Raw genomic sequence first — 27,656 nt, forward strand, 5'->3', positions numbered from 1 at the left:
TATATTCCATGAGGAAGTAAGCAGCAGCCCTATGGAACCTACTTTCATGTCTGTGCTGCTACCTGATGTTGTTTTTCCAGCAGAGAGATGTAAGGAGGCACCTTGGGCTCCTTTAGGCCTCTGTGCTGCACCAGCTGGGGTAAAATTTGGTGCTAAATAACTTCAGTGAGAGTTGCCTAGGTTAATTTAGTATAAATGTTGGGTCCTACAAGAACAATGGGGTCAAAGTTAAAGTTACTGTGAATATCTTACCTTTTGCAATTCCTAACATTTTTAATTTTAAAAGTGTAACCTTAATTTTTGTGTATTTAATTCTAACCTCACAAAAATGTAACATACTTCCAGTTGAGCGGAGTTTAAAATATGGGGAAGATTAAGGAAATGACGGGCACAAAATAGCTTTTTTGTATATCCACTTTTAATGAAAAAAATACTGTATGAATAGAAATGGAAGTATAACAAAGGATTTTCAATTGATTTAGGAAAATACAGTGATAAGTAGAACAAGGAAAAACAGACATTTTAACTCTCAGTTATTCATATATCACTGAACTGTTTAGTACCTACCCACAGTCATTTCTGTTCCAAAACAGTCTACAAAATAAAAACAAAATATATGGTACTTTTACTGAAGTATTCTCCATTAACAACCATAAAGTCTTATTTATTCACCACTGTAGTGTCCATACATTACTTTTCCATTTCTTGCATGCCGAAAAGTACAAATGAATTTTAAAAAGAAAAGAATTTCTAGCCAAGTATACGGCAGTGGAAAGAAAACTTTATCTATTTCTTCACAATTTAATAACTTGAAAATGATTGCTAGCAATATAATTCTTTGATGAAAATGATTGGTTAGTGCTATTTTAATGAAAGTACTTTTTTTAAAAAAAGTACAATCTTTTAGACTTTATAAAACAACCTAAAATTGACATTATCAACATGCCAGATACCTGGAGCATAATCTTGAGCCAGAGCCAGATTAGATTTAGGACAATTTCCAAACATTTTAGGCATGAAAAAAATAAAAACAAAAAAGAAAACTAAACTAAAATAGAAGCACATGAGTGTGTTCCAGTGTTCCATATATTAACACTGCCCCTGCTGTATGTCTTAGTATGGTCCAACTCCCAACATAGAGACTATTTATATCAGTTTGTAGTGTGTCCATAACTTCTTAAATTGGAAGAAATATCTTTAGAAAAGAAACCTGATCTACTAGAACATATAATGGGGCTAGATTAGCTTCAATTATCTTACTTGAAATAAAATATCCATTATATAATGGATAAAATATCCATTATATTAAGCTACCGGCTGGCAAGCATTAAATCAAATATAGACTTTTATATATTCTGTATTTCTAGTGAAGTGTTACAACAGAACCTTTTTTTAAAACCTCTTGGCCAGCACAGAACAAATACTGGATTTGACTGCCTCTTATTGGTTAGTTGAGAGTTATGAAGAGCCCTGTCTCTTTTGGTATTGTATTCTAAGCTTTTCCAGTTGCTCTGCACACTGCATCTGAGCCAGTTTCAATGTCCGATTCTCCTCTGTCAGTTCTGCATACTCCTTAGCCAGCTGAGCAGCATCCATGCTCTCCTTTTCTGCCTGTTCCAGCCTGGCAATCAGCTCCTTTCTGAGGATTAAGAAAACAGGAAGATAAAAGTTGAAGTATGTATGTGCCATTACCCAGGGTACGCTTTTGAGCATCACCTGTGGTCTTGGTCCCTAGGAAAGACAACACTGTAAGGTTTTGTATTGATTACAGAAAACTTTTAATGCTGTTGCAGTACCAGATGTATATCCCATACCTAGAATTGATGATATACTGGACATTTTAAGCAATGATAAATATCTCAATTCTTTTGATTTAACTCAAAGTTATTGGCAGAACCCTTTGGATGAGGATGCACAGAAAAAAATCTGCTTTCATCACTGATATAAGACTCTATAATGTTACCAGTTGGTTTAATTAATGCTGGAGCCACCTTCCAGAGGCTGTTAAACCAAGTGTTAAATGGTTTACAGAACTTTGCAAGAGCATGCGTGGATGACGTTGCAGTATTTAGCAACACTTGGGCTGATCACGAAGAACACTTGGAACTGTGCTGTCAAAAGTCAAAGAGGCAGGCCTAACTATAAAAGCCTCTGTAAAACTGAAGTTGCCAGAGTTCCTTATTTGGGACACTGGGCAGGGGGAGGTCAAACATCCCTATGCTTTGAAAGTTGAAGCTATTGTAAATTGGCATGTATCCCAAACCAAAAAATAAGTCCGATCTTTCGTAGGTCTGGTAAACTACTACAGACGGTTTGTGTGGGGGTCCAGTGACATTGTCTCTGCCATTACAGATTTATGTAAAAAGACCAAGCTAAACAAAGTCGTTTGCATGAAAGCATGCCAGGAAGGATTTGATAAGGTAAAGAACATTTGGTCTGAAAAGTCTCTTTCTGGCTAGCCCTGATTTTGACAAAATGTTTAAACTGTGTACAGATGCATCAGACATTGGTCTGGGTTCTGTGATGATGCAAACAGGGGAGAATAACATGAACCATGCAATTGCTTTCTTAAGCAAAAAATTTACACCAACTGAATAGAATTAGTCTGTCACAGAAGAGGAATGCTATGCTATAGCGTGGGCAATTAATCAACTACTCTGTTCAATTGAAAATTCAGGGTCTTAACAGATCATTAGCCATTGATTAGGCTAAACAAACCTAAAGGCTCAAATTCCACGCTTCTACACTGGAGCCTCTTACTTCAGGAATTTGATATGGAAATTGAGCACATAAAAGGAAAAGACAACATGGCAGCAGGTGCCCTGTCCAGGAAAGAGGGCCCTGACCAACTGCCTCTGGGTTAGCCAGTGGCTAACCCTCCTTCAGCTTTGTAAGGGGGAGGTGTGATGGGCTGTACCCCAATGTTCATCCCTTTTATAGCTCACAGGGCTATGATAAATTTTGTACACAGTATATCCTGTGAAGTATCATTTGAAAACTCATAATTTGCTGATCATTATTGTCCTGGTAAAATATGTATGGAAACATTGTATGTAAAGTTATAAGATTCTACTGTATGACATTACTAAGGCCTTGTCTACACTACACAGTTGTGTTGACAAAAGGCAAGTTTCATTGACAAAACAGTGGGCGTGTACACACAACAATTCTCCCCCTGCCGATTTAATTCTTCTACTGCTACACAGACATAATAAAACCACCTTGATGAGTGGCACAGCTTTTTGAGACAAAGTTAGAGTGACACAGTGTCAGTGTAGACACTGTGCTTGCTTATGTTGCCCTAAGGGGACTCCAGGTGGTGTCCCACAATGCCCATCATGACCACTTTGATAAGCAGTTTCCACTGTGCTGCCCTGCAGCCAGGTACACAGGCATGCACCCCTCCCCCTTTAAAGCCCTGGAAATTTTTGAAATTCCACTTCCTGTTTGCTCGGCATGGACAGCTCACATTACATCTTCCCAGCTGATCATGCTGGCTTTCCGCAGCAAACATGCTCCCATCTGGAGCACACAAGAGTTGCTGGATTGGTTGGGTCTGTGGGAAGAGGAGGCTGTGCAGTTGCAGCTCCAATCCAGACATAGGAACTTTGACACCTATGAGCAGATTGCTTGTGGCATGGATGAGAAGGGGTACACAGCAGTGCCATGCTAAGATCAAGGAGCTGAGGCAGATGTACCAGAAATCAAGGGAGGCCAACCGTCACCCTGGTGCGGCACCAAAAACATGCCACTTCAACAAGGAGCTGCACGCCATACTTGGTGGCAACCCCACCTCCACCACCAAGAACCCCATGGATATTCTGGGGGGACTAGAGGCTGCAGCCAGTGGAGTCATTCCCAAGGACTAAGTGGTGGACGAGGAGGTCAAGTTGGAGGATGATGTGGAACAGGCAACAGGCTTGTCCTGTGGCATGGAGAGGTGAAATTGAAAGGTGACATTCAAAACTAACCAAAGGAAATAGATTAAAAAAAACCCACACACGTCAATTTTGAATTGTTTCTTTCCATGGTACACAACAGGGCAGGCACCACAGATTCCTGTTCAGAGTTGCAGCTCATGAAATACTGCAGGATCAGCCTCTTTTTGTTCATAAAGCTTATCACAAGCCAGGTGATCAATCAAGGATCCATGCTTTCAGGCAGGTGAAGTTGAAAAATGGCGTGAAATGCAGTGAGAAGTCCTTGGAATCATGGAACAGAGAAAACTGCATCATGGGGCGGTAATCCTGCCCCTATGATGCACTGTGATCCATTCCCAGAACTTCCTGGGAATGGGAGAAGTTGGCAATTTGCACAGTGAGATAGCTATCCACAGTGCACTGCTCTCTCTCTGTGCTAGAGCACCAACTGTGGACATGCTCCGCTGACAGAAAGAGCGTTGTGTGAACATGCACAAGTGATGTAATTACAGCAGTTTATGATCGTTGATGTAACTTAAATCGACTTAACTCTGTAGTGCAGACATGGTCTAAGACACATTCCAAGTCCAACTAGGGGCTGGCTGGCATAGTCCGTTCCCTTAACTCACCAACCAGTTCAACCCCTGGCTTCAGGAAGAGTTTACTTTAAAAGTTGCCTTGTCCTTTTCATCATCCTGCTTCCCACAGATTAAGTAACTTTTTAAGCATTTATAGCCCTGTGAGCAATTAGCTCCCAGTCTGGGCAAAACAATGCCTGCAACTTGTAGGATCATCAAAGCTGACAACTTTGCCCACTGTCTTTCAAATCTGTACTCCATGCCCTTATCTGGGGCCACTGTCTTCTTTCTCTTTGTTCTACGCCCTCAGCATCCTTTTAAGGTACCTCAATTTATTCATACAGGAAAATCTTATAGCCTAATATGGAATAACTTCTCCTTGCTAACCAGATCATATTCTTTGTTAAAAAGCAGAATGCTACTGATTGATTCTTTCCTCTTTTCTTATCCTATTAAGTTGAAGAGAACATTTCTTACTAGGCTGCTATCAACAGGAATTTTGCCTGCCTAAGGACTGCAAGATCAAGTGCAAATGAGTAGTAGCTAAAAAATTGTATGGGTTATGCAATCCATTGAAGAGGAATCAGTTTGTATTAATTTAACTGTATTAATAATTTAGTTACATGAAACTTCCTTTCCAGGATTTTCATCATTGGGGCCAGCTGAGGTCTTCCTCAGAATGTCTTCCCTCTTATTCCATTGGGTGCAATGCTGGACTGAAGGCTTGAGCTTTTTCAGGCTACCACTTCCTAACTTATGAATGTTGCAGGTAAATTACTTCAGATTTATTCTTAATTACTTTTCTTATACTTATGCAGTTACATGAAACAGAGATAGAATAAAGTAAGCAATCAGTAACCAGAATCTTAAATCACTGCTTTTCAGCACAGCTTTTAAAGGTAAAGGCTTTTAAATCCATGACAAATTTTAGGAGAAAAATATTAGTACTCATGAAAGTCAGACACCAACAATACTTAGCTGGACTCAAGCCAGGGGCAGTGTAGGCGGACACTATAGAAACTTGTACAAATCTGTAAATGAATATCAATCCTGACTTGCAAAACCTGGATCAAAAGAGACTTTGAGCAAGTACTTTTCCCAACTTGCTATACAGACAGAGCCCATAGAGTATAACCCCTTCCTGGGTTTGGCTTTATTAAATAATAAGTAATAAAAAAACCCAGATAATCAAGATCACCTCAAAAATTCTCCACAAACAGTTTGTGTCTAATGCTCCTTCCCTCACTGCTCAGCCCACACCTTAGATCCTCTTTCCTAGAAAGCCAATTGCACCTCTCTTATATTCAGGTAGTATTAAGTATCGCCTGCCTCTGAGTCAGCAGAACTTACTTATTCTTTTATTGTCAGTATCAACACCTGTTAACAGAGTGGGGTAATGTTTCAGGCAAACACTATCAGCCTGTTACAAAGGCCTAAGATTAGAATACCAGGGAACTGCTAAATGTTATGAATGGTGTGGTTTACAATGCCCACAAAAGGCTGAGACCACTTACTAATTTTTGCTTATGACCTAACCCTGGATTTGAACTAAGCTTTCAGAGTTTGAAGGATACCACAATAAGCTCTTGCACCATCTAGCCTTAGTTATGGATGCTTAATAAACAGTGCTAGCATTCTGTAATCTGTGTTTTCTTTTAGCAGCTACACTGTGGTTAAAAATTAACATAATTGATAAAGCATTTTCTAACAAGTTACTAAGACACTTGAGGCTATGAGGGAATCTGTAATGTCCTTTTTCGATATTCACTTTGTTTTTTCTGTGAAAAGCATGGTTTACATGGTAAAAATGTAATGAAATGCAAGTCTTACAGTAGCAAAAAGACAAATTAAAGAAACTGGCAGAGCCTCAATGAAATGATTTTCACCACCCCTGCTGTTGCACAGTACAGGCTCTTTTTGTGGCGAGCAGAGGTGCCTTTTTATTTCACTCATTCTGAATAAATAATAAATATAAGCAAATTCTGCTAGCTCATTTAGAACAAATAAAAAACCAACATATACTAGAGTGGAATGTACCTTGTAGGCATTGCCCCTTCATGGGAGCGGTGCATAGCCGCTCCTTGCCCCCCACTCCTGTGTGAGAATGAGGAAGGATGATGCCTCTGGATATGTGATTTACAGGGGCATGTGCCACCCCTTAAGAAGATGTAGCATGCATGTCTGCTGGCTGGGCCGCAGCCCTACCCCTCCTCATTCAACATTTTGGGGCTGCTCTGACCCATAGGCGTAGTTTGATTTCTATATTTTGGGGAGGGGGGGCCAGAAGGGGGCAGCTCCAGTCAGGCCAACAGGGTCACACATGAGGGGCAAATTCTGCACCAGCCTGAGGCTTGCAGTTTGGGGGGGAAGGTGGGGACACTGCCCATGTTCTCATCTCAGGTGGAACTAGGAGAGTGCAGGGATTGTAATGAGCTGGCTCCTGCTTGGGGAGAATATTCGAACAAGGACCAGTAACCATCTGGTTTTTAAGATATAAAGACAGAGCCTGTGGTCGTGCCACTTACAGCATGCTTCAGCTGTGTAGTCCTAGCACATCTGAGCACTGACCAGCATGGCAGGACAAGTTGAAATGTCTTTTGGGATTAAATGAAGCCAGTGTACCACTCTGATATGGTAGTGTTTTACAACCTTTTTGCACAAGTGCAAATAACTACACAAGGTACAAGTCAGGGGAGAATAAGGCCTACAGTGGGTAAACTGAGCAATCTGCAGAATAAGAGGTTGGTGGGTTTGTGTTACACAGCATTTTTAGGAACTTTCACAGGTATCAATGAAGTCCTCTGCTCAATGTGCAACAGCTGTCAAAGAAAGCAAACAAGATGTTAGGATGCATAAGGAACAGGATGGAAATTAATATGAAAATTATATTGCCATTCTATAAATCAATAGTGTGGCCTCATCTGAAACACTGCAGTACTGGTCACCCCATTTTAAAAAGGAGACTGAAGTACGAAGGTGTTCAGAGATGATTAGGGGCAGGAAAACTCTCTTATGAGGAAAGAGTGAAAAGTTTGGGACTCTATCTTAAAGGGGATGAATAAGTGGGGCCATGATAAAAGCATACAAATTAAAGAACAGCATAGAGAAGATAATTCAAGGGCTTCTATTCTCCCCCTCTTGTATTACAAGGATAAGAAAACGTTAAACGAAATTGAAAGGTGACATGCAAAACTAATCAAAGAAAACAGACTTAAAAAAAAAAAACAGTAACACACAACACAAAGTTAGCCTGTGCAACACACTGTCATCACTGAGACTAAGAGGAGCAGACATTTAGAGTATGTCCACACTACAATATACCACCTGCAGCTGACCTGTGTCAGCTGCCTCAGGCTTGGGCTGCGGGACTATAAAATTGCAGTGTAGATATTAAGGTTGGGGCTGGAGCCCGAACTCCAGGACCCCACATCAGGGGGTGGGTCCCAGAACTTGGAATCCAGCCCAAATGACTACACTGCAATTTCAGAGCCCTGCAGCCCGAGCCTGAGTCAGCTGACACGGGCCAGGTGCAGGTGTTTTATTGCAGTGTAGGCAAATCCTCACATGGCTACTAAGAATATCCAGAATTTATAATAGCAATTTTTTAAAAAAAATAATCAAGATCTGTGGGAGGGATATAAACCTGGATACTTTGGCACATACACCCTCCTCTAACTATGGGAAATTAGAAGGAAACTTTCCCTAAGGACAGATTATCCCATAAATACCTGCTTGCAGAGTTTCTTCCTCTGAAGCAGCCGGTCCTGGCCAGAAAACTGGATTACATGGACTACTAAACTGATCCAATATGGGAATTCCTATGTTCCCCAGGCAAACTGTTTTTGAAATAGTTGTTAAGTATTGCTTCTCTGAAGTCTCTTAATGTGCCGGTAATAAGCCATCTATGTCAAGGGTGGTTTAGCAGCGATGAGGATGAACACTAATAGAAGCATGGAAATCCCCCATCTCTGGTTCATCTGAATGCTTGTACCACATGAAAGGTTTGTGTAACCAGGGAGCCTTTTTTCTTTTTCTTTGGTGGGGACAGGGGTGCAGTGGGGTGGTAGAAAAAGAGAGAGTGAACTAACGTGTAAGTCAGGGCATAAACATACCCTCAACTAGGGGTCTACTACAATACACATAGAGGAAAGGAAGTGAAAAGGTATCCATGGCATAGAAAAGGAACAATCCTAGACCACATTTACTCCAGACATATGTTAGAATTGTTTGGGGGAGGAAAAAGATAAAACTGGCCAGAGCTAATAATACAAAATGTAGCTAGCAACCAAGACAACTCTAATATTTAACTGCATAATCCACGGTCATTAGCTAGTAATAGTAATATAGTAAGTGCCCAAAATAACCAGCCATCCTATCCCTTTCACACAAAATTAGAGATCTAACACATCTGTCGTGGAAATATAATAAGTTACAGGAACATAAATTAAATTACATTCACTGATCTAAGTGTGGTATATTCTTGCCTCCACACCTCTTTCTTCCTTTTCTATCTCTTCTTCCATTTCAGGTTGAATTTGTCCCTTGTCCTACATATCAGAACAAATTCTCTGCTGGTGTAAATGGGCAGAATTCAAATGAAGTCAGAATTGTGCCCATTTACAGAATGTCTCGTCCCAGTCTTGTCCTTTGCTTTACCCCATAATTCTCATTTTTTGATTCCCCTCATCCTATCCATCTCTCTCATTCCCTCTTCCTCATGAGGTAACTGCGTTGATTGCTCCCACACGTACCATGGTTTGTGCTCTTACTATCTGCCCCACCCACAAAGAAAATGGGGTCTAAAAGGCTCCTGCTGTGGAGTACAGCAGTTAGTTTTAATCCAATTCACCACTTCCCTTTATAGCTTTGTGTTCCTGCCTCCCTCTGCATTCTGTAGTGAACAGCACATTGCAAAGGCAGAGGCTCTGATGGCAGGAAGAGAAGGCCGCCAGGAGAGGGCCCCTAAAGCAACAGAGGAGGCCAAAAGAGACACACCAGCTGGTGCTAACTTCTTAGCACTGGCTGGTAGGCTAGCATGCAGGACAAAAGTGAAAACCAAGATTGTTAACTGCCCTGCATTTGCTCTAGGTACTTGGAAAGAGGAGAAGACAAGAGAGACAAATTACACATTATTTATCTTCCATATTTGTAAGGCATCAGTCACTTTGGTATGTAAACAAAGTTATGAAGAAAGCATTTTATAAAATAACCCTTTTCAGCTGTAGTTATTCAAACTGACATCTATTTATGCTTATGATTGTGATTAAATTCCCTCCTTGATAAATTCTGATCTGTGCAATGGCGCTAATTTACCATATGATCTTTACTGGTCTGCGGATATTTTCTTAGAAGTAACAATGCGGAGTATTCTGTTTAGAGCAGATATCATCTTGTTCAATATTTTGAACACAGAGTTTTGTATCATCAGGCTTCCTGGCAGTATGTGTTGCCAGGTAGTGTTTGACCTCTGCATTCCACAGGTAAGCTAATCTGTGGAGAGGAAGTTAAGAATGTTGGCAGGGTAGCCATCTAACATAAGATCTCTTTACTTTCAGTGAAAATGTGAACTGAGTGGAAGAAGAATATTGCACAAGTTACTATTTGTTCAAAATAAAAGGGAGAAATCATTTATGTATTTATCAGTTCACTGTATTCAATATTTATAAGCAAGGATTGTATTTGCCTGGCATATTACACTATTATGAATCTACATTTCCATAAATGTAGGTTAAAATTTGATAATATTTTGTAGTAAACTTGGGACATCTGCAGTAGTCCCTACATTGGTGAAGTTTCAGAAAGCTCAGAAAAGACTCCATTTTTGAACTTCTGTCATTCGGACAGATTTTTCACTCCAGCCCACTTCTTTTTAGAAGAGACAAAACATCCCTTTCTTCTAATTTATGGAATATTTAATATCCCATTTCATCCCAGCCTGTGTGATCCACTCTTGTCTATTAAATTTCAGCAAATACCCCCACTTATATCTTGTTCCCTGTAACTTTCAAACTGTTTCTGTCTAGAACAGTATTGTACTATCCAAAAAATTAGTCAACAGGTCAAAAATCTTTTTCTCCTTCTTCTTTTTTAGATTAAATGAATTGAGAGCTGGTAAAAGGTGCTGGACTGACATCCTTATCTGTCCAGGCACCATCCTTATCTGTCCAGGCACCATCCTTATCTGTCCAGGCACCCGCCACCATGGTATCTAGGTATCATGTATATCATTAGAAGGCTTATAACAATAGTCCAGAAAGAAATTACATAGACACTCTTGCTTGGATATACTTTTGTGTATGCATTTGGCATTCTCCAGAACTAAACATATTTTATGTGCCTATTGTCATAGTATCTGTATATACATAACTCTGCACCCAAAAGACAAATTTCATTCTATCATATGCAGTAAACTATTTTTAAAAGATTTTTATTAAGGAAAAATCTAAAAGTCTCAAGTGTGTTTTGCTTGAAAATGTGTGTAGCTCATTCAGGTATGTATCACTTGTAATAAAACATTAATCTCAGCTTTCTGTAAAAAAAAAAAAAAAAAGTTAAAAAAATAAGGCTGCCTTTTTAAACCTGGGTACCTAAAGTTAGGCACTTAAATCCATAATTTGATATAAAAATATTTGACTTGGATTTTCAGAGGTGCCAAGCATCAATGGCTCCCACTGAAATAATTTGGGTGCTAAATATGGATTTATGTAACTGACTTTAGACAACTAAGTTTAGACAAGTGTGAACAACTAAGTTTAGACAAGTTTGAAAATTTTGGACTGACTAATATCTGAGGTGGAACAGATAAATAGTCTCAATTTCTTCCCAGCTAAAGTTACAAAAATACATTGTTAGCAGTTACATATTATGTTATTAATTTTAATTTTGAATTCTTTTCCTTGTTTTAGATCTACTCACAATAAATCGGTTCCATTCAACTTCTGGACCAAACCTTCACAACTGGTGGCCCAAATCCCAGTAAATGCATATATCCAAATTTGCACACACAACCATACATTTGGACATGCAGACATTTATTTTACACACGCATATTTGTATTTGGCAGGTTATGCTTGTGCAACTTAGGTGGTCAGTTTTAAAAATCTGTCTGTTACAGTTTTAGGATCCCAAATTCAATAATCTTTTAAATCATGGCAAGATTTGTTGGATTTTCCATGCCATTTGGTCCATTCTCCACCTTTAGTACAAAGAATATGGCTTTTCCTACCCAACATATACTTTCAATATACTGACATTGGTGGTACATCCTGACCAACTACTAATGCCAAACAGTCCCTACCTCAGCCAGGCACAAAAACCAATTTGTCTCAAAACAGAAATTATAATTTGTTCTGAAAACAATTCTTAAAGATCAAACTATGGGCTCTAACAGTACATTAAAAACCACATTCTGGAATGTATCCTTAATATCATAGCTCTCTCAGCTGGCCTCAGCTAGCAGTCATATCTGTCACACAATAAAATATCTGTATGGCTTAATGCAGGAGGAAAAAATAAGAAATCGCTGCAAAAATCATTGGAATTAATAGAAAAATCCCTGCTAGTAGGAAGTTTGTTCAGGTAATAACTGAGGCGCCAGACCTGTGATTGCCCCTTTGCTGGCAGATACCTGCATCCTTACAGGCTCTAACTGACTTCAGTGGGATTCTGCCTGAAGGACAGGTGTGTTCACCCATCTGGACCCACTTGCAGGTCTGGGGCTTAAAATCTTAACATTTTTTACAGTTGGATCTCTGCTCAGACATCACCTTCTTACATAACCTCAAAAGGAATATCCTGAGTTGGGATATCTGAGGCAGAAAATTATGCTTTTGTTGCACTGAGAAAAATCCAAAGTCCCATAGCGTCACAATTAATGGTTTGTTGAAGGATGTATCTCTTGAATTAGCTTTTTATCTGTCACTCCACCCCAATCTAAGGCTTAGTGAAACACAGCTACAACAAAAAGGGCTTTTTCTGTGGGATGGCTGGCCTTTTGTTAAAATAAAACCCAAATACCATAGAACAGAAATGGAAAGTATAGTAGATTTAGGATCTATTAGAGTATTCTTTTCAACTGAATTATTCTCACTCTTTCACTCTTCACTGAAAATGATGAATCATTCTGGTTGTCAACATTAACTACACCTTGGAAGAATCCAATTAGCATAAAAATGTTTTGTTTAATCTGTTTATATAATTGTGGTGATCAACAACTGAGCACCATGCCATAAAGTCAATGCAAACCATTACTATAAAAAAGATGGAGCCAATGAGAACAAACCATCAACTGGATCAGAAAGGCCAGGCAAGAGAATAAACGTAATGTAACTGAGGCAAACCACCTCACCAGGCTAAAGAAAACAGAAAAAGAAGAGGAGTCAGGAAACGCAACACAAAACAACTGGACAGAGAGGGACCAAAAAAATGATCAAAGGTAGATCTGCCATAATAAATGGGTCTTCCAGAAGGCTTGTCTACATGCAAGGTTGCAATAGTTTAATTTAAGGTATGATTTTAAATTACAAATCAGAGGGTCCCCACCGTCTTTGCAGAGGTTTAACTAAAGTTCATTAAAAACAAATTTAAGCTACACAGAACTAAATCAGTCCTAACACTGAAATAAGGGTGTCTATGCAGGGGATTGCACCAGTTTAAACTGGTGCAAGCCTGTGTGAATAAGGCCATACAGTGTCCTGAAAGCAGCCAATAAAGGGATTCTGGTTGATGTCCTTCAATGGACAGTTGCATAATTGAGAGCCCTGAACAGTTAAAGTTCTGCTCTCATCCTGGTCATGGCCAAACCTTAGGGCAGAGACACGGCTTGCTCTGTCCAATTGCAGTTTTCCCAGGCAAGGGAATAGGGTCACAAAGACCTTCTGGCCTAGATTATGAAGGGTTTCTATGGATCAAGATCTTGAATGTTAGCTTCCTCACTCGAACTTTTATGCTTTTAGATTGTTTACTCAAACAAAAATACCATTTTTCTTTAATACCTACTTCTGGCAGCATTTTCCACTTTTCCTTCACTAGCTTGGAAATCATATTCCATGTGAGTGGTTCTGTAGTAATTTTAAAATAATTATGAAAGTTTTTCTTTATGTAAATTACACTTCTTTTCCTTTGAATGTATAAGTAAATATTTAGGTTTCTTTGGAGAAAAGTTACTTACTTTCTTTCTTCCAGCAGTGCAATTTCCTTTTTGACCTCATGATATTCTTCTGCTATTTGGCAGTGCTGTTTGAACACCTCCATAGATTCCGTAGAGTCATGGCAAGGAGGCAGAGGCTTCATAAACAGAAGAAAAAAAATAATGTAATGCTTCTGCATGTGACTGAAACATTAGAAATAAAATCTTGTCTATTTAAGTTAAGTATTTGAGTATTTGAGTGAAGTATTTGAGTTATGATGTGGGTCCAATCCTGTAGTCCTTATTTAGGGAAAACATCTATTTACTACAAGGACTGCAGGACCAGACCAAATGTTATTACTGTTATTTCCAATCTGTCACATGTAAACATAAACCTTTTAACCTTTCAAGTATTTTCATAATTTTCCTTGCCACCTTTGCAAGCCATCAGTGAAATCTGGATTAGAAGAAGGATATTCTCCCTTATACAACATTTTCGTCAGATACAGTGAAGTAATAATGCTAAATTTGGGGCACCAGTTATATCCACACCACAATATAAAACATAGTATTTATAATTTCACTGAAGAACCAAGCAGAAAATTAATTTGACTTGAGGGTGGGAAGAGCTCTAATTCAAACATCTCTAAGATTAGAAAAGGTACACAGAGGAACCATTGGCTAAATAGTTTTGTTTTCATAGACATGCTTCAACGCCCCCCGCCCCAGCATGCCACTTTATGGAACATGGTCTTATAGTTAAAGAACAGGACTGTCAGTCAGAAGATCTGGGGCCGAGTTTTGCAATTTACTTCCAGGAAGCCAGAATTTCAAACCTAGCAGCCTCTATCCCAGCTCTGCCACAGCCTTTGATGTGACCTTAGGCAAATCTATCTCTCTGTGTCTCAGCCCTGGTCTACACTAGGACTTTAGGTCGAATTTAGCAGCGTTAAATCGATGTAAACCTGCACCCGTCCACACGATGAAGCCCTTTATTTCGACTTAAAGGCCTCTTAAAATCGATTTCTGTACTCCACCCCGACAAGTGGATTAGCGCTTAAATTGGCCTTGCCGGGTCGAATTTGGGGTACTGTGGACACAATTCGACGGTATTGGCCTCCGGGAGCTATCCCAGAGTGCTCCATTGTGATCGATCTGGACAGCACTCTCAACTCAGATGCATTGGCCATGTACACAGGAAAAGAACTGCGAACTTTTGAATCTCATTTCCTGTTTGGCCAGCTTGGCAAGCTGCAGGTGACCATGCAGAGCTCATCAGCACAGGTGACCATGATGGAGTCCCAGAATCGCAAAAGAGCTCCAGCATGGACGAATGGGAGGTACGGGATCTGATCGCTGTATGGGGAGAGGAATTCGTGCTATCAGAACTCCGTTTCAGTTTTCGAAATGCCAAAACCTTTGTGAAAATCTCCCAGGGCATGAAGGACAGAGGCCATAACAAGGATCCGAAGCAGTGCCGCGTGAAACTTAAGGAGCTGAGGCAAGCCTACCAGAAAACCAGAGAGGCGAATGGCCGCTCCGGGTCAGAGCCCCAAACATGCCGCTTCTATGATGAGCTGCATGCCATTTTAGGGGGTTCAGCCACCACTACCCCAGCCGTGTTGTTTGACTCCTTCAATGGAGATGGAGGCAACACGGAAGCAGGTTTTGGGGACGAAGAAGATGATGATGATGATGATGAGGTTGTAGATAGCTCACAGCAAGCAAGCGGAGAAACCGGTTTTCCCGACAGCCAGGAACTGTTTCTCACCATGGACCCTGGAGCCAGTACTCCCCCAACCCACCCAAAGCTGCCTCCTGGACCCGGCAGGCGGAGAAGGGACCTCCGGTGAGTGTACCTTTTAAAATACTATACATGGTTTAAAAGCAAGCATGTGAAAGGATGAATTTGCCCTGGCATTTGCGGCTCTCCTGGATGTACTCCCAAAGCCTTTGCAAAAGGTTTCTGGGGAGGGCAGCCTTATTGCGTCCTTCATGGTAGGACACTTTACCACTCCAGGCCAGTAACACGTACTCGGGAATCATTGTACAACAAAGCATTGCAGTGTATGTTTGCTGGCGTTCAAACAACATCCGTTCTTTATCTCTCTGTGTTATCCTCAGGAGAGTGAGATATCATTCATGGTCTCCTGGTTGAAATAGGGTGCTTTTCTTCAGGGGACATTCAGAGGAGCCCGTTCCTGCTGAGCTGTTTGCCTGCGGCTGAACAGAAATGTTCCCCGCTGTTAGCCACAGGGAGGGGGGAAGGTTGAGGGGGTAGCCACGCGGTGGGGGGAGGCAAAATGTGACCTTGTAACGAAAGCACATGTGCTATGTATGTAATGTTAACAGCAAGGTTTACCCTGAAAGACTGTTGCCACTGTTTTATAAAACGTGTCTTTTTAAATACCGCCGTCCCTTTTTTTTTCTCCACCAGCTCATGTGTTTCAATGATCACAGGATCTTCTCCTTCCCAGAGGCTAGTGAAGCTTAGAAAGAAAAAAAAAACGCACTCGCGATGAAATGTTCTCCGAGCTCATGCTGTCCTCCCACACTGACAGAGCACAGACGAATGCGTGGAGGCAAATAATGTCAGAGTGCAGGAAAGCACAAAACGACCGGGAGGAGAGGTGGCGGGCTGAAGAGAGTAAGTGGCGGGCTGAAGACAGGGCTGAAGCTCAAATGTGGCGGCAGGATTCAATGCTGAGGCTGCTGGAGGACCAAACCAGTATGCTCCAGTGTATGGTTGAGCTGCAGCAAAAGCAGCTGGAGCACAGACTGCCACTACAGCCCCTGTGTAACCAACCGCCCTTCTCCCCAAGTTCCATAGCCTCCACACCCAGACGCCCAAGAATGCGGTGGGGGGGCCACCGGCCAACTAGCCACTCCGCCACAGAGGATTGCCCCAAAAAAAGAAGGCTGGCATTCAATAAATTTTAAAGTTGTAAACTTTTAAAGTGCTGTGCTTAAAGTGCTGTGTGGCATTTTCCTTCCCTCCTCCACCACCCCTCCTGGGCTACCTTGGTAGTCGTCCCCCTATTTGTGTGATGAATGAATAAAGAATGCATGAATGTGAAGCAACAATGACTTTATTGCCTCTGCAAACAATGATTAAAGGGAGGAGAGGAGGGTGGTTAGCTTGCAGGGAAGTAGAGTGAACCAAAGGGCGGGGGGTTTTATCAAGGAGAAACAAAGAGAACTTTCACACCGTAGCCTGGCCAGTCATGAAACTGGTTTTCAAACTTCTCTGATGCGTACCGCGCCCTCCTGTGCTCTTCTAACCGCCCTGGTGTCTGGCTGCGCGTAACCAGCAGCCAGGCGATTTGCCTCAACCTCCCACCCCGCCATAAACGTCTCCCCCTTACTCTCACAGATATTGTGGAGCACACAGCAAGCAGTAATAACAGTGGGAACATTGGTTTCGCTGAGGTCTAAGCGAGTCAGTAAACTGCGCCAGCGCGCCTTTAAACGTCCAAATGCACATTCTACCACCATTCTGCACTTGCTCAGCCTATAGTCGAACAGCTCCTGACTACTGTCCAGGCTGCCTGTGTACGGCTTCATGAGCCATGGCATTAAGGGGTAGGCTGGGTCCCCAAGGATACATATAGGCATTTCAACGTCCCCAACAGTTATTTTCTGGTCTGGGAATAAAGTCCCTTCCTGCAGCTTTTGAAACAGACCAGAGTTCCTGAAGATGCGAGCATCATGTATCTTTCCCGGCCATCCCACGTTGATGTTGGTGAGACGTCCCTTGTGATCCACCAGAGCTTGCAGCACTATTGAAAAGTACCCCTTGCTGTTTATGTACTCGCCGGCTTGGTGCTCTGGTGCCAAGATAGAGATATGGGTTCCGTCTATGGCCCCACCACAGTTAGGGAATCCCATTGCAGCAAAGCCATCCACTATGACCTGCACATTTCCCAGGGTCACTACCCTTGAATCAGCAGATCTTTGATTGCGTGGGCTACTTGCATCACAGCAGCCCCCCCAGTAGATTTGCCCACTCCAAATTGATTCCCGACTGACCGGTAGCTGTCTAGCGTTGCAAGCTTCCACAGGGCTATTGTCACTCGCTTCTCAGCTGTGAGGGCTGCTCTCATTTTGGTATTCATGCGCTTCAGGGCAGGGGAAAGCAAGTCACAAAGTTCCATGAAAGTGCCCTTAATAATGCGAAAGTTTCGCAGCCACTGGGAATCGTCCCAGACCTGCAACATTATGCGGTCCCACCAGTCTGTGCTTGTTTCCCGAGCCCAGAATCGGCGTTCCACAGCATGAACCTGCCCCATTAGCACCATGATGCATGCATTGGCAGGGCCCATGCTTTCAGAGAAATCTGTGTCCATGTCCTGATCACTCACGTGACCGCGCTGACGTCGCCTCCTTGCCTGGTATCGCTTTGCCAGGTTCTGGTGCTGCATATACTACTGGATAATGCGTGCGGTGTTTAATGTGCTCCTAATTGCCAAAGTGAGCTGAGCGGCCTCCATGCTTGCCTTGGTATGACGTCCGCACAGAAAAAAGGCGCGGAACGATTGTCTGTCGTTGCTCTGACGGAGGGAGGGGAGACTGACGACATGGCTTACAGGGTTGGCTTCGGGAGCTAAAATCAACAAAGGGCGTGGCTTTACATCAAGGAGTATTTCAGGCAGGACTTCACGGAGGGTTCCAATAAGAAATGGTGCACCTAAGTTATTGTTCTTATTGGAACAAGGAGGTTAGTCCGTCCTCTGATTGATACATGGCTAGATTTACCTCACTGCACCTTCTCTGTGAGTGACTGCAGTGTGACCTAGAGGAATGAGTCCCCTAGATGGGGGAGGGGGGTGGAAGCAAATGAGTACAAAACAAATCTGGTCTATTTCTTGATTCACTCCATCTATCTTTTACGTGTCTGGGCGGCAGCAGACTGTGCAGAAGGACTGCATGCCATCCACATCTCATGGCTGCCCAGCAGAAGATGGTACAGTACGACTGCTAGCAATCCGTATCGCCTGCCTGCTCACCATAAGATGGTTCAATAGGACTGACTGCAGGACTAAAGAGAATGACCTGGTCAAGTCACTCCAAATTTAGTCCCTGCACTCACGTTTGCCCAGGCGCTCCTGGCCAACGTGGCCAGGAGCGCCTCGGACATGACGATGACGGCTACCAGTCATATTGCACCGTCTGCTGCCAGAAGGCAATGGGTTGCTGCTACTGTGTAGCAATGCAGTACTATGTCTGTCAGCACCCAGGAGACATATGGTAACGGTTACCTGAGCGGGCTCCATGCTTGCCGTGGTATGGTGTCCGCACAGGTAACTCAGGAAAAAAGGTGCGAAACAATTGTCTGCCCTTGCTTTCACGGAGGGAGGGAGGGAACGGGGGCCTGACGATATGTACCCAGAACCACCCACGACAATGTTTTAGCCCCATCAGGCACTGGGATCTCAACCCAGAATTCCAATGGGCAGTGGAGACTGTGGGAACTGTGGAATAGCTACCCACAGTGCAACGCTCTGGAAGTCGACTCTAGCCTTGGTACTGTGGAAGCACTCCGCCGAGTTAATGCACTTAATGCACTTAGAGCATTTTCTGTGGGGACACACACACTCGAATATATAAAACCGACTTCTATAAATTCAACCTAATTCCGTAGTGTAGACATACCCTCAGTTTTCAGAACTGCAAAAAAGGAAACAGACAGTACTTACCTAAGGGGTGAGATGAGGCTCAATTCACTAATATTTGTAAAGCGTTTTGAGTTCCTGTGATGGAAGGTGCTGTAGAAGTGCAAAACTATGAGGACAATGAAAATGCTTCTTTAAGAGTATTCAGATAATAGGGACCCAATCGTCCACCATTGAAAGTAATGGGCGTTTTGCCACTGACTTCACTCTATGCAGTGCTATATTAGTACAGCAAGTTGTTTTTAAAAGAAGAATGTAAACTTTGGAAATCCACTATTGTACATACAGCAAATAAAAATACCCCACCCTGGGACTCCTCTCATGAATTAAAACTAATGTGTTGAAAGTATAATTTGGAGGAAGTGGAGGTTGATGGGTATTGCTCCTTCTAAAAAATGCAACTTAATTCAGACATCAGAGATGAGCTTCACACTTTGTCCATAATACTTGTAGGAAATTTAATATTTTTAAATTGGTAGCCATGAATCAGTCAACTGCACATGAACTCCACATAGCATGATCAAGCCACCTGTTTAAATCAAAAGGAAACACTTAAAAATAATTCTTCTACCGTCCTGCTAAGGAGCATCCAATTGCCCTCTGGAATAAAAGTGAATCTATTTCTACCCCTCATAGCTCTATTTGGACTCTTCTATTTAGGGAGGAGTATGCTTTCAGTGACTATGGCAGGAATGGCAGCGCACTGGTACATGGGTTATTTCTTTTTCTGACTCGGAAATGTTTTGCTGTAGCTAAAGTTACAAAGCATAGTTTTGATTAAATCTACTTACAGAGAAAGAACAAAAGTGTTTTTACCTAATAATGAGTCTCTTTCAGACGTGCCTTAATGACGAAAAATGGTTGATGTGATGCAGGCCATCTGAATTAACTGTAAGTGGTATGTAGTTTTTAAGAAATTTGGATGTACAAACATTCATTTTCAATACAAAATGAGTTCTGAGGGTTTAAATTAAGACATTTATAATAATACTGTTGTGAACAAGTTGTTTTCAAAAAACAGCTTTGAGTTCAGGTGAGGTCAGAGCCCCAGAGAGGGAGTTTTTCATGCCTCAAGAGGACAGAAACAGGGATCAATTTTAAATGGCAGGCCACAATTTATATGAAAATTTAACATAGGAGAGGGGCACTATCTGCCCTATCTCATATCAGGCATTTCAGGAGGGTCCATTGCTGGGTTTACAGGGCATCTATCATAAAGCTCATAACTCAGGGTAGACTCTCCACTGCCTGCCCCAAGGATTCATCTTGCTCTGCTGAATCCCCTACACTTCTCCAGTATGAAGGGGACAGAAGGTACCAAAGAGGTACCCCGGTCTGCAATGACTTCAAGTATTCCTCATTCCATAGACCTGGGGTCCACCAGTGAAATCCTGTATCTCTAATCTGGACACACCTGCTGCAAATTGGGATGAACTAACACTCTTAGAATTCCTCACATTAAATTCCTACATTTTATACCTGTTTAATCCAACTGTCTCTCCATCATCTATAAGGAAGGTGTAAAAACCCACTAGTCTCAGCTAATTTGGCCCCAGTTGGAAACATTCCTTCCTGACCCCTTAAACAGGTGATCAGTCAGACCCTCAGCAACTTAAAAAAACCCAATTCCTAAATTATATAAATATAGGGAGACAGGTTGAGTTCAACTACAAATTGGATCAGAGGCCTGATAAATCCCAGGCCAGGGTTTAAATAAATTATTGTAGGAAGCAAGAGCCAGTCAGCTCACATCTCTCTAGCTGGTCAACAGGCAACGGAGCATCCAGTGGAGGAAGGGCCTACCCCATGTATATACACCCCATTTTCTTTAAAGCCATCTGGCACTTAGTGGATCCAATCAGGTTTCCTATTTTTTAAATTGGTGGGTGGCAGTGATGATGTTTCCTGGGAAAGGGGTTTTAATCATATTTTACTGTGGGTGAGCCAAATAATGGCATCCAAATAATCAGTGTAAATTTAACAAGACAAAAATATAGAAGTTGCAGTGTTCTATTCCAGGAGCGCAAGGGTGAGCCAAAGCACAATCTCTGCTGTCACCAGAGTAACCAGCACACAAGTTTATCACAACAAAATCTTTTAAAAGTACTCAGTGAGAAAGCCCGTTAACTATGATCCTTAAAGGAAAATGTTTAGCTTCTTCAAATCTACCCAGTTTACACCAATTTAAAAACTAAAGCAGCATTCAGTTTCCACATTACAGCTTTCCACTCAAAACGCACATTTAGAAAGCTAAAAATTATCTAGTCATTTTGAGAATTCATAGCTCTTTCTCACTTAGAACCAGTTGCTGACTCTCATACCTACTTCCCTCATTGTTTCCTCTCCAGAGTGTTGCTTTTTTCTTAAAATGACAAGTTAACCCCCTCAAAATACATTAACAGACAAAACCTAGCAAAAATCCTAAACAATTCATCAGACAACATATTGTTCACACATCTCAACCACAAGAGGTCCCTTCCAACTCAAACATCTAGGAACTCTTCACTATGGAAATTAAAAAGAACAATAACTGTATAAACCTTCCCCCCCCGGTAAACAAGCTTTCCTAAGCTTGTAGCATTTCAAAAACCATGCTCAGTCTATGATACAATAAAATAGAATACAAAAGTAACACTTTTTTTCAGTCTTCAGAACCAAGTGGCAAGCTCTGGATCCTGTGACTTTGGGCCCATTCCCTCCTTCCGTGGAGTCTCTTGTTCCAGGTGTGAAGGCTCATGTTTTGACGTTTGCAGAAAGCCTAATATGATTTAGGGCCAGCGCAGCTCTGAGTCCACCATAGAATCATAGAACTGGAAGGGACCTCGAGAGGTCATCTAGTCCAGTCCCCCGCACTTGTAGCAAGACTAAGTATTATCTAAACCATTCTTGACAGATATTTGTCTAACCTGCTCTTAAAATCTCCAATGATGGAGATTCCACAAACTCCCTAGGCAATTTATTCCAGTGCTTAACCACCCTGACAGTTTGGAAGTTTTTCCTAATGTCCAACCTAAACCGCCCTTGCGGCAATTTAAGCGCATTGCTTCTTGTCCTATCCTCAGAGATTAAGAAAAACATTTTTTCTTCCTCCTCCTTGTAACCACCTTTTCAATACTTGAAAACTGTTATTGTGTCCCCTCTCAGTCTTCTCTTTTCCAGACTAAACAAACCCATTTTTTTTTCAATCTTCCCTCATAGGTCATGTTTTCTAGACCTTTAATCATTTTTGTCACTCTTCTCTACATTCTCTCCAACTTGTCCACATCCTTCTTGAAATGTAGTGCCCAGCACTGGACACAATACTGCAGTTGAGGCCTAATCAGCGCGGAGTAGAGCGGAAGATTTACTTCTCGTGTCTTGCTTACAACACTCCTGCTAATACATCCCAGAAGGATATTTGCTTTTTTTGCAACAGTTTTATGACTCATATTTAGCTTGTGGTCCACGATGACCCCCACCTCCCTTTCCGCAGTACTCCTTCCTAGGCAGTCACTTCCCATTTTGTATGTGGGCAACTGATTGTTTCTTCCTAAGCGGAGTACTTCGCATTTGTCCATATCGAATTTCATCCTATTTGCTTCAGACCATTTCTCCAGTTTGTCCAGATCATTTTGAATTTTAATTCTATCCTCCAAAGCACTTGCTACCCCTCCCAGTTTGGTATCATCCGCAAACTTTATAAATGTACTCTCTATGCTGTTATCTAATGGCACGTCTTCACTGGAAACGTTAAAGTGCTTAGCAGCGCTTTAACATGGCTTGTGTAGTCGCGGCAGAGCACTGGGAGAGAGCTCTCCCAGCACTCTAAAAAAACCCACCTCCACGAGGGGTAGCTGCCACCAGTGGGAGTGTGGCTCCCAGTGCTGGTGAACTGTCTACACTGGCACTTTACAGCTCTGAAACTTGCAGCGCTCAGGGGGTGTTTTTTCACACCCCTGAGCGAGAAAGTTGCAGTGCTGTAAAGTGCCAGTGTAGACAAGCCCTTAATCATCAATGAAGATATTGAACAGAACCAGACCCAGAACTGATCCATGTGGGACCCCACTCATTATACCCTTCCAGCATGACTGTGAATCACTGATAACTACTCTCTGGGAACGATTTTCCAAACATTTTTTTCACTCACCTTATAGTAGCTCCATCTAGGCTGCATTTCCCTAGTTTGTTTATGAGAAGGTCAGGGAAGACAGTATCAGAAGCTTTACTAAAGCCACGTCTACCATTTCCCCGCATCCACAAGGCTTGTTACCCTGTCAAAGAAAGCTATCAGGTTGGTTTGACACGATTTGTTTTTAACAAATCCATGCTGACTGTTACTTATCCCCTTATCGTCTAGATGTTTGCAAATTGATTGCTTACTTATTTGTTCCATTATCTTTCCAGGTACAGAAGTTAAGAGGACTGGTCTGTAATTCCCTGGGTTGTCCATATTTCCTTACGTTCTTATTTCCCTTTTTATAGATGGGCACTATATCTGCCCTTTTCCAGTCTTCTGGAATCTCTCCAGTCTAATCGCTGATGGCTCAGATATCTCCTCAGTCAGCTCCTTGAGTATTCTAGGATGCATTTCATCAGGCCCTGGTGACTTGAAGACATCTAATTTGTCCAAGTAATTTTTAACTTGTTCTTTCCCTATTTTAGCCTCTTCTGATCCTACCTCATTTTCACTGGCATTCACTATGTTAGACGTCCAATCACCACCAACCTTCTTGGTGAAAACCGAAACAAAAGTCATTAGGCACCTCTGACATTTCCACATTTTCTGTTATTATTTTCCCCATCTCATTGAGTAACGGGCCTATCGTGTCCATGGTCTTCCTCTTGTTTCTAATGTATTTGTAGAATGTTTTCTTGCTACCCTTTATGTCTCTAGCTAGTTTGGTCTCGTTTTGTGACCATCTGAGGACTTAAGTTAGAAAAGCCGTTAGTAATAATGCTTGATTTATTTTTAAAGCTGCATTTGAGAGAAAATATACAATTTCTGAAACTGAGATTCCATAGAAGATAGAGAAGGCTTGTTGTCACCTCCATCTCCCTCCCAACACAACATTATTCCCAAGAGTACCTTTTCTGTTTGACTTTTTATTTTATTTGTTTTCCATACTTTGCATCTAGCCACTGTGCCCTGAAATATGGACAACGTCAAACCAAGAGAATTTTATTGCAATAAGCTACACATTGGGCAGCATGTACACAACATTGTATTTGCTGATACACATGCTGGGCTAGGGGAACTATTTAGCAATCTTCTTTTATCCAGGGGCAGTCACGTTTCATTTTGCCTTTTTTATTTAATGAAACTAAATTGGCATGCAACTAAAGTGGATTGAGAATTTCTGAAATTCCATCAAAACCTTTTTCTTTTTTCTATTTTTTACAAGCTTACTGAATAACTGAAATTTTTTGAGAACTTGAAATTTCAGGGAAAGGTATTTGCAAAAAGTTTCTCCATAGTTCATGAAAAATAATTCTACTAGCTCTATATGAAGTACAGGCAGACTCATTATTTGCTAGCAAACTAATCTCTATCAAACACAGGTAAAACGGGAGGTATAGTGCTGTGTCCAACTCCCTGGCTGCCAACCAGAATGTTCAATTTAGCAGAGAGAGTTTATATGAGCCATAATTTCCCCCTGACCTCTGGAATAATCTCTAAGTGCTCTAACTTGGCAATCAAATTTGGTGAAAATGGTAATTTCTGGTATCCCCATAGATGTTCACTATGCCTCTCTAGCTTCAGAGTGTGTTCTCAGCTATCATCCATGACTAAGAATTAGCAAACATCAGTTTTGTCTAAAACTTTCTTGAACGGGGCGTTCCTTTCCCTTACTGGGCCCTCAGGGTCTGTCAAGGCTCCTGTTTGTCTGCAATAAGTAATTTTTGTTAGTCTCCTTGAATGACACTCCACCATTTGTCCCCCACCCCAAACTTTGTTCCCCACTTTCTTTTTGGGATAGTGTTGTCTTGTGTCTTTACAATTTAGAATCGCCCAAACAAAGTGCTTTATAAGAAGAAATTGGAATTTGAAACCAACACTGTATCATATTTCTTGGTATTTTGAGGATTGGATGTGCCACTACTTAATGTGCTAACTTTCTCATTTCAGTGATCATGTCGTAGGCTGGCTGGCTCCTTAAAGAGAGTTAGGTCCAGCCTCCTGTGATAAATCAGCTGCCTCCCAGCTGATGCTGTGAGGCTACGGATGAGGTGAAAGCTTGAAGATCACCTGGACCTCACAAAAAACCTACAAGTAGTTCAGTTGAACCAGAGAGCTACACAGAGTGGAGAGGCTCTTGCAGGAGACCCTGGGGCAGGGGAAAGAACCTGGTTTATGTATGATGCTCAGGCAGATAGCCTGCAGAAGCAGGGAGACTCGCCTTAACTCCCAGACAGATGGCCTGTGGAGTGTGATCCTGCAGAGGGAGTAAACAGAATCTTCTGGAGGAACCTGAGTCAAGAGGAGGGAAGGATAGTTTGATATACAGAACTTGTGTTATTTTGAAGAAATAAAAGAGAACCTCTGAAGAAAGGAGGATTGGAATCCTGTAGCTGGAGAGTGTACTTTAGTGCACAGGCTGATTAGTTAGCCCACTAGCTGACCGACAACTACTGCACCAAATCCATCACAGGGCAGGAGAGGTGCTGGGCATCTGGTATCACAAGTGCTATCTCTGGGGAAGGAAATGGGAAACCAAGAGAAATTCTCTTTCTTGACCTGCAGAGGGGTGTGGCAAGGGGATTCTGCTAGAATGTTTACATGCAGAAAGGAGAAAGTATTTTTGATTTAGGCAAGAGGACAGAGAATTAATGAGGGAATAAATCCGTCACCACCAAGCTAGGAGTCTGCAGAGGCAAGTCCTGAAAGAACAAATGCAAGGGCAAAGTGCCACAAGCACCATTATCTCAAAGAAGCTACTGCAGTGGTTCAGCATATACCATCTCACCTTCAAAGAACAATGACACATAATTATTAGTGTCCTGTTGGCTCCCAGCAATGCATTTCCACAGCAATCCACCTTACTAAAGAGCAGGGAAAAAGAGAACGGGAATTCCCAGAACATGCATTTCTTGTCCTTAAAGTCTGTGCATTTTTTTGGTAATGTTTTGTTAGGTTGCACTGGCCACCGGTTGTGTCTGGCCTGCATATTAGAATGCTTAATCAATTTGATTTACAGGATTTGTGTTGAGTCCAACAGGCATACTTTAGGTTATTCTCAATACAGTATCATTTCACTGTGCCATACAGTTAATGTATAAAAGCATATCTGCAACAAAAGATAAAAAAGCAAACAACAAAAAAGCCACCACCAAAGGAAACATGGTTATATTTAATAGCAGCAGTTGCCAACATTTAATCCTTCTTATTTCAGCATCATCCAACCTCATTCCCCTGCACTGGCAAAATATGTGCCCACAGCAACTCTCATTTGGTTCACCGAGCTAATACTAGCAGCACTGACTAAAGTCACAGGTTCAGGTGATGATGTTTGTCTGTCCAGCTGTGCCTAATTTGTGGCAAGGCCTAAAACCTCCATAGTTTATTGAACACTTGGTCAGGCTCCCACAAACATTGTACAGAACGCAACAGGCAGACATTCAGAGACCCTGTACTGTAACTGCATGTCAGCAGTCCCTCTATGTGAGGATATGTGCACTGTTTCTTTCTGTGTAGCAGGAAGCCAGGCAGGATAGCCTGGAGGAAGAGTCTAGGAAGAAGCTACATAGCAAAGAAGAGAGAATCTTTTGGGATTATGCTGTTTTTCTTATTCTAATGAAGATTCTTGTTCAGTGTTTGAAGAAAGCAACTTTCCGTGATTCTTTGCCATTGTCACCTGCCCCTTTGCACTTAACCTGCCAAATCCATAATACATCACCATAATACACCCACCAAGTTTGTAGTTGAATTGTCCTAGTTTGGGTAGTTGGTAGCACTGCCAAACCCAAGTGTTAAAAAATCATGAGGTTGGCTGAAAAACATGAGATTAATAATAATAATAAAGAAAACACTTTGGATTCTTTTTATTTACCTTCTGTTTGAGGGCCTTTAGGGTGCACTCAGGTCATGTTTTCAAGCTTTTCTCTGCAACCATGAGGGCTAGAAACTTGCATAAAAAAAAAAAAAAGCTGAGCTTCTCATAACTCCAGGAGCTGGGTCTTAAAGAAAAACACCAAATATTGTGAGACTCATGATAAAATCACGAGAGTTGACAACAGTGAGTTGAGATATAGCTTCTTAATTCAGGGCAGCAGTGGATATACAGGCTCACCGAGAATACATGTGGGGATGAAGATTCCATTAATATAAATGTTGTTGGATAGCAGCAGCACAGACGTGTCCGCTCCTGAAAAGCCTGGAGTT

At 41.7% G+C, this 27,656-nt stretch overlaps 1 protein-coding gene across 4 annotated transcripts in view; it reads right to left on the bottom strand.

Moving 5' to 3' along the window:
* The window catches only part of MAP3K7CL (MAP3K7 C-terminal like), an 83,492-nt gene continuing 55,836 nt past the window's right edge, over nt 1-27,656 (bottom strand). The window contains exons 2-4 of one of the 4 annotated variants that reach the window (XM_073362878.2): nt 27,325-27,451; nt 13,668-13,783; nt 1-1,639 (exon numbers count right to left, since the gene is read on the bottom strand). In XM_073362878.2, the coding sequence (XP_073218979.1) occupies nt 1,459-1,639; nt 13,668-13,750 (264 nt within the window). In that variant the 5' untranslated portion in view covers nt 13,751-13,783; nt 27,325-27,451 and the 3' untranslated portion in view covers nt 1-1,458. Of the gene's footprint in view, nt 1,640-8,130; nt 9,989-13,667; nt 13,784-27,324; nt 27,452-27,656 lie in introns of those variants that run through there. The other 3 variants (XM_073362860.2, XM_073362849.2, XM_073362869.2) reach the window with 3 other exon arrangements.

Source organism: Lepidochelys kempii, chromosome 1, assembly GCF_965140285.1.
Source record: "Lepidochelys kempii isolate rLepKem1 chromosome 1, rLepKem1.hap1, whole genome shotgun sequence".
In the NCBI taxonomy this organism is placed as follows: Eukaryota; Metazoa; Chordata; order Testudines; family Cheloniidae; genus Lepidochelys; species Lepidochelys kempii.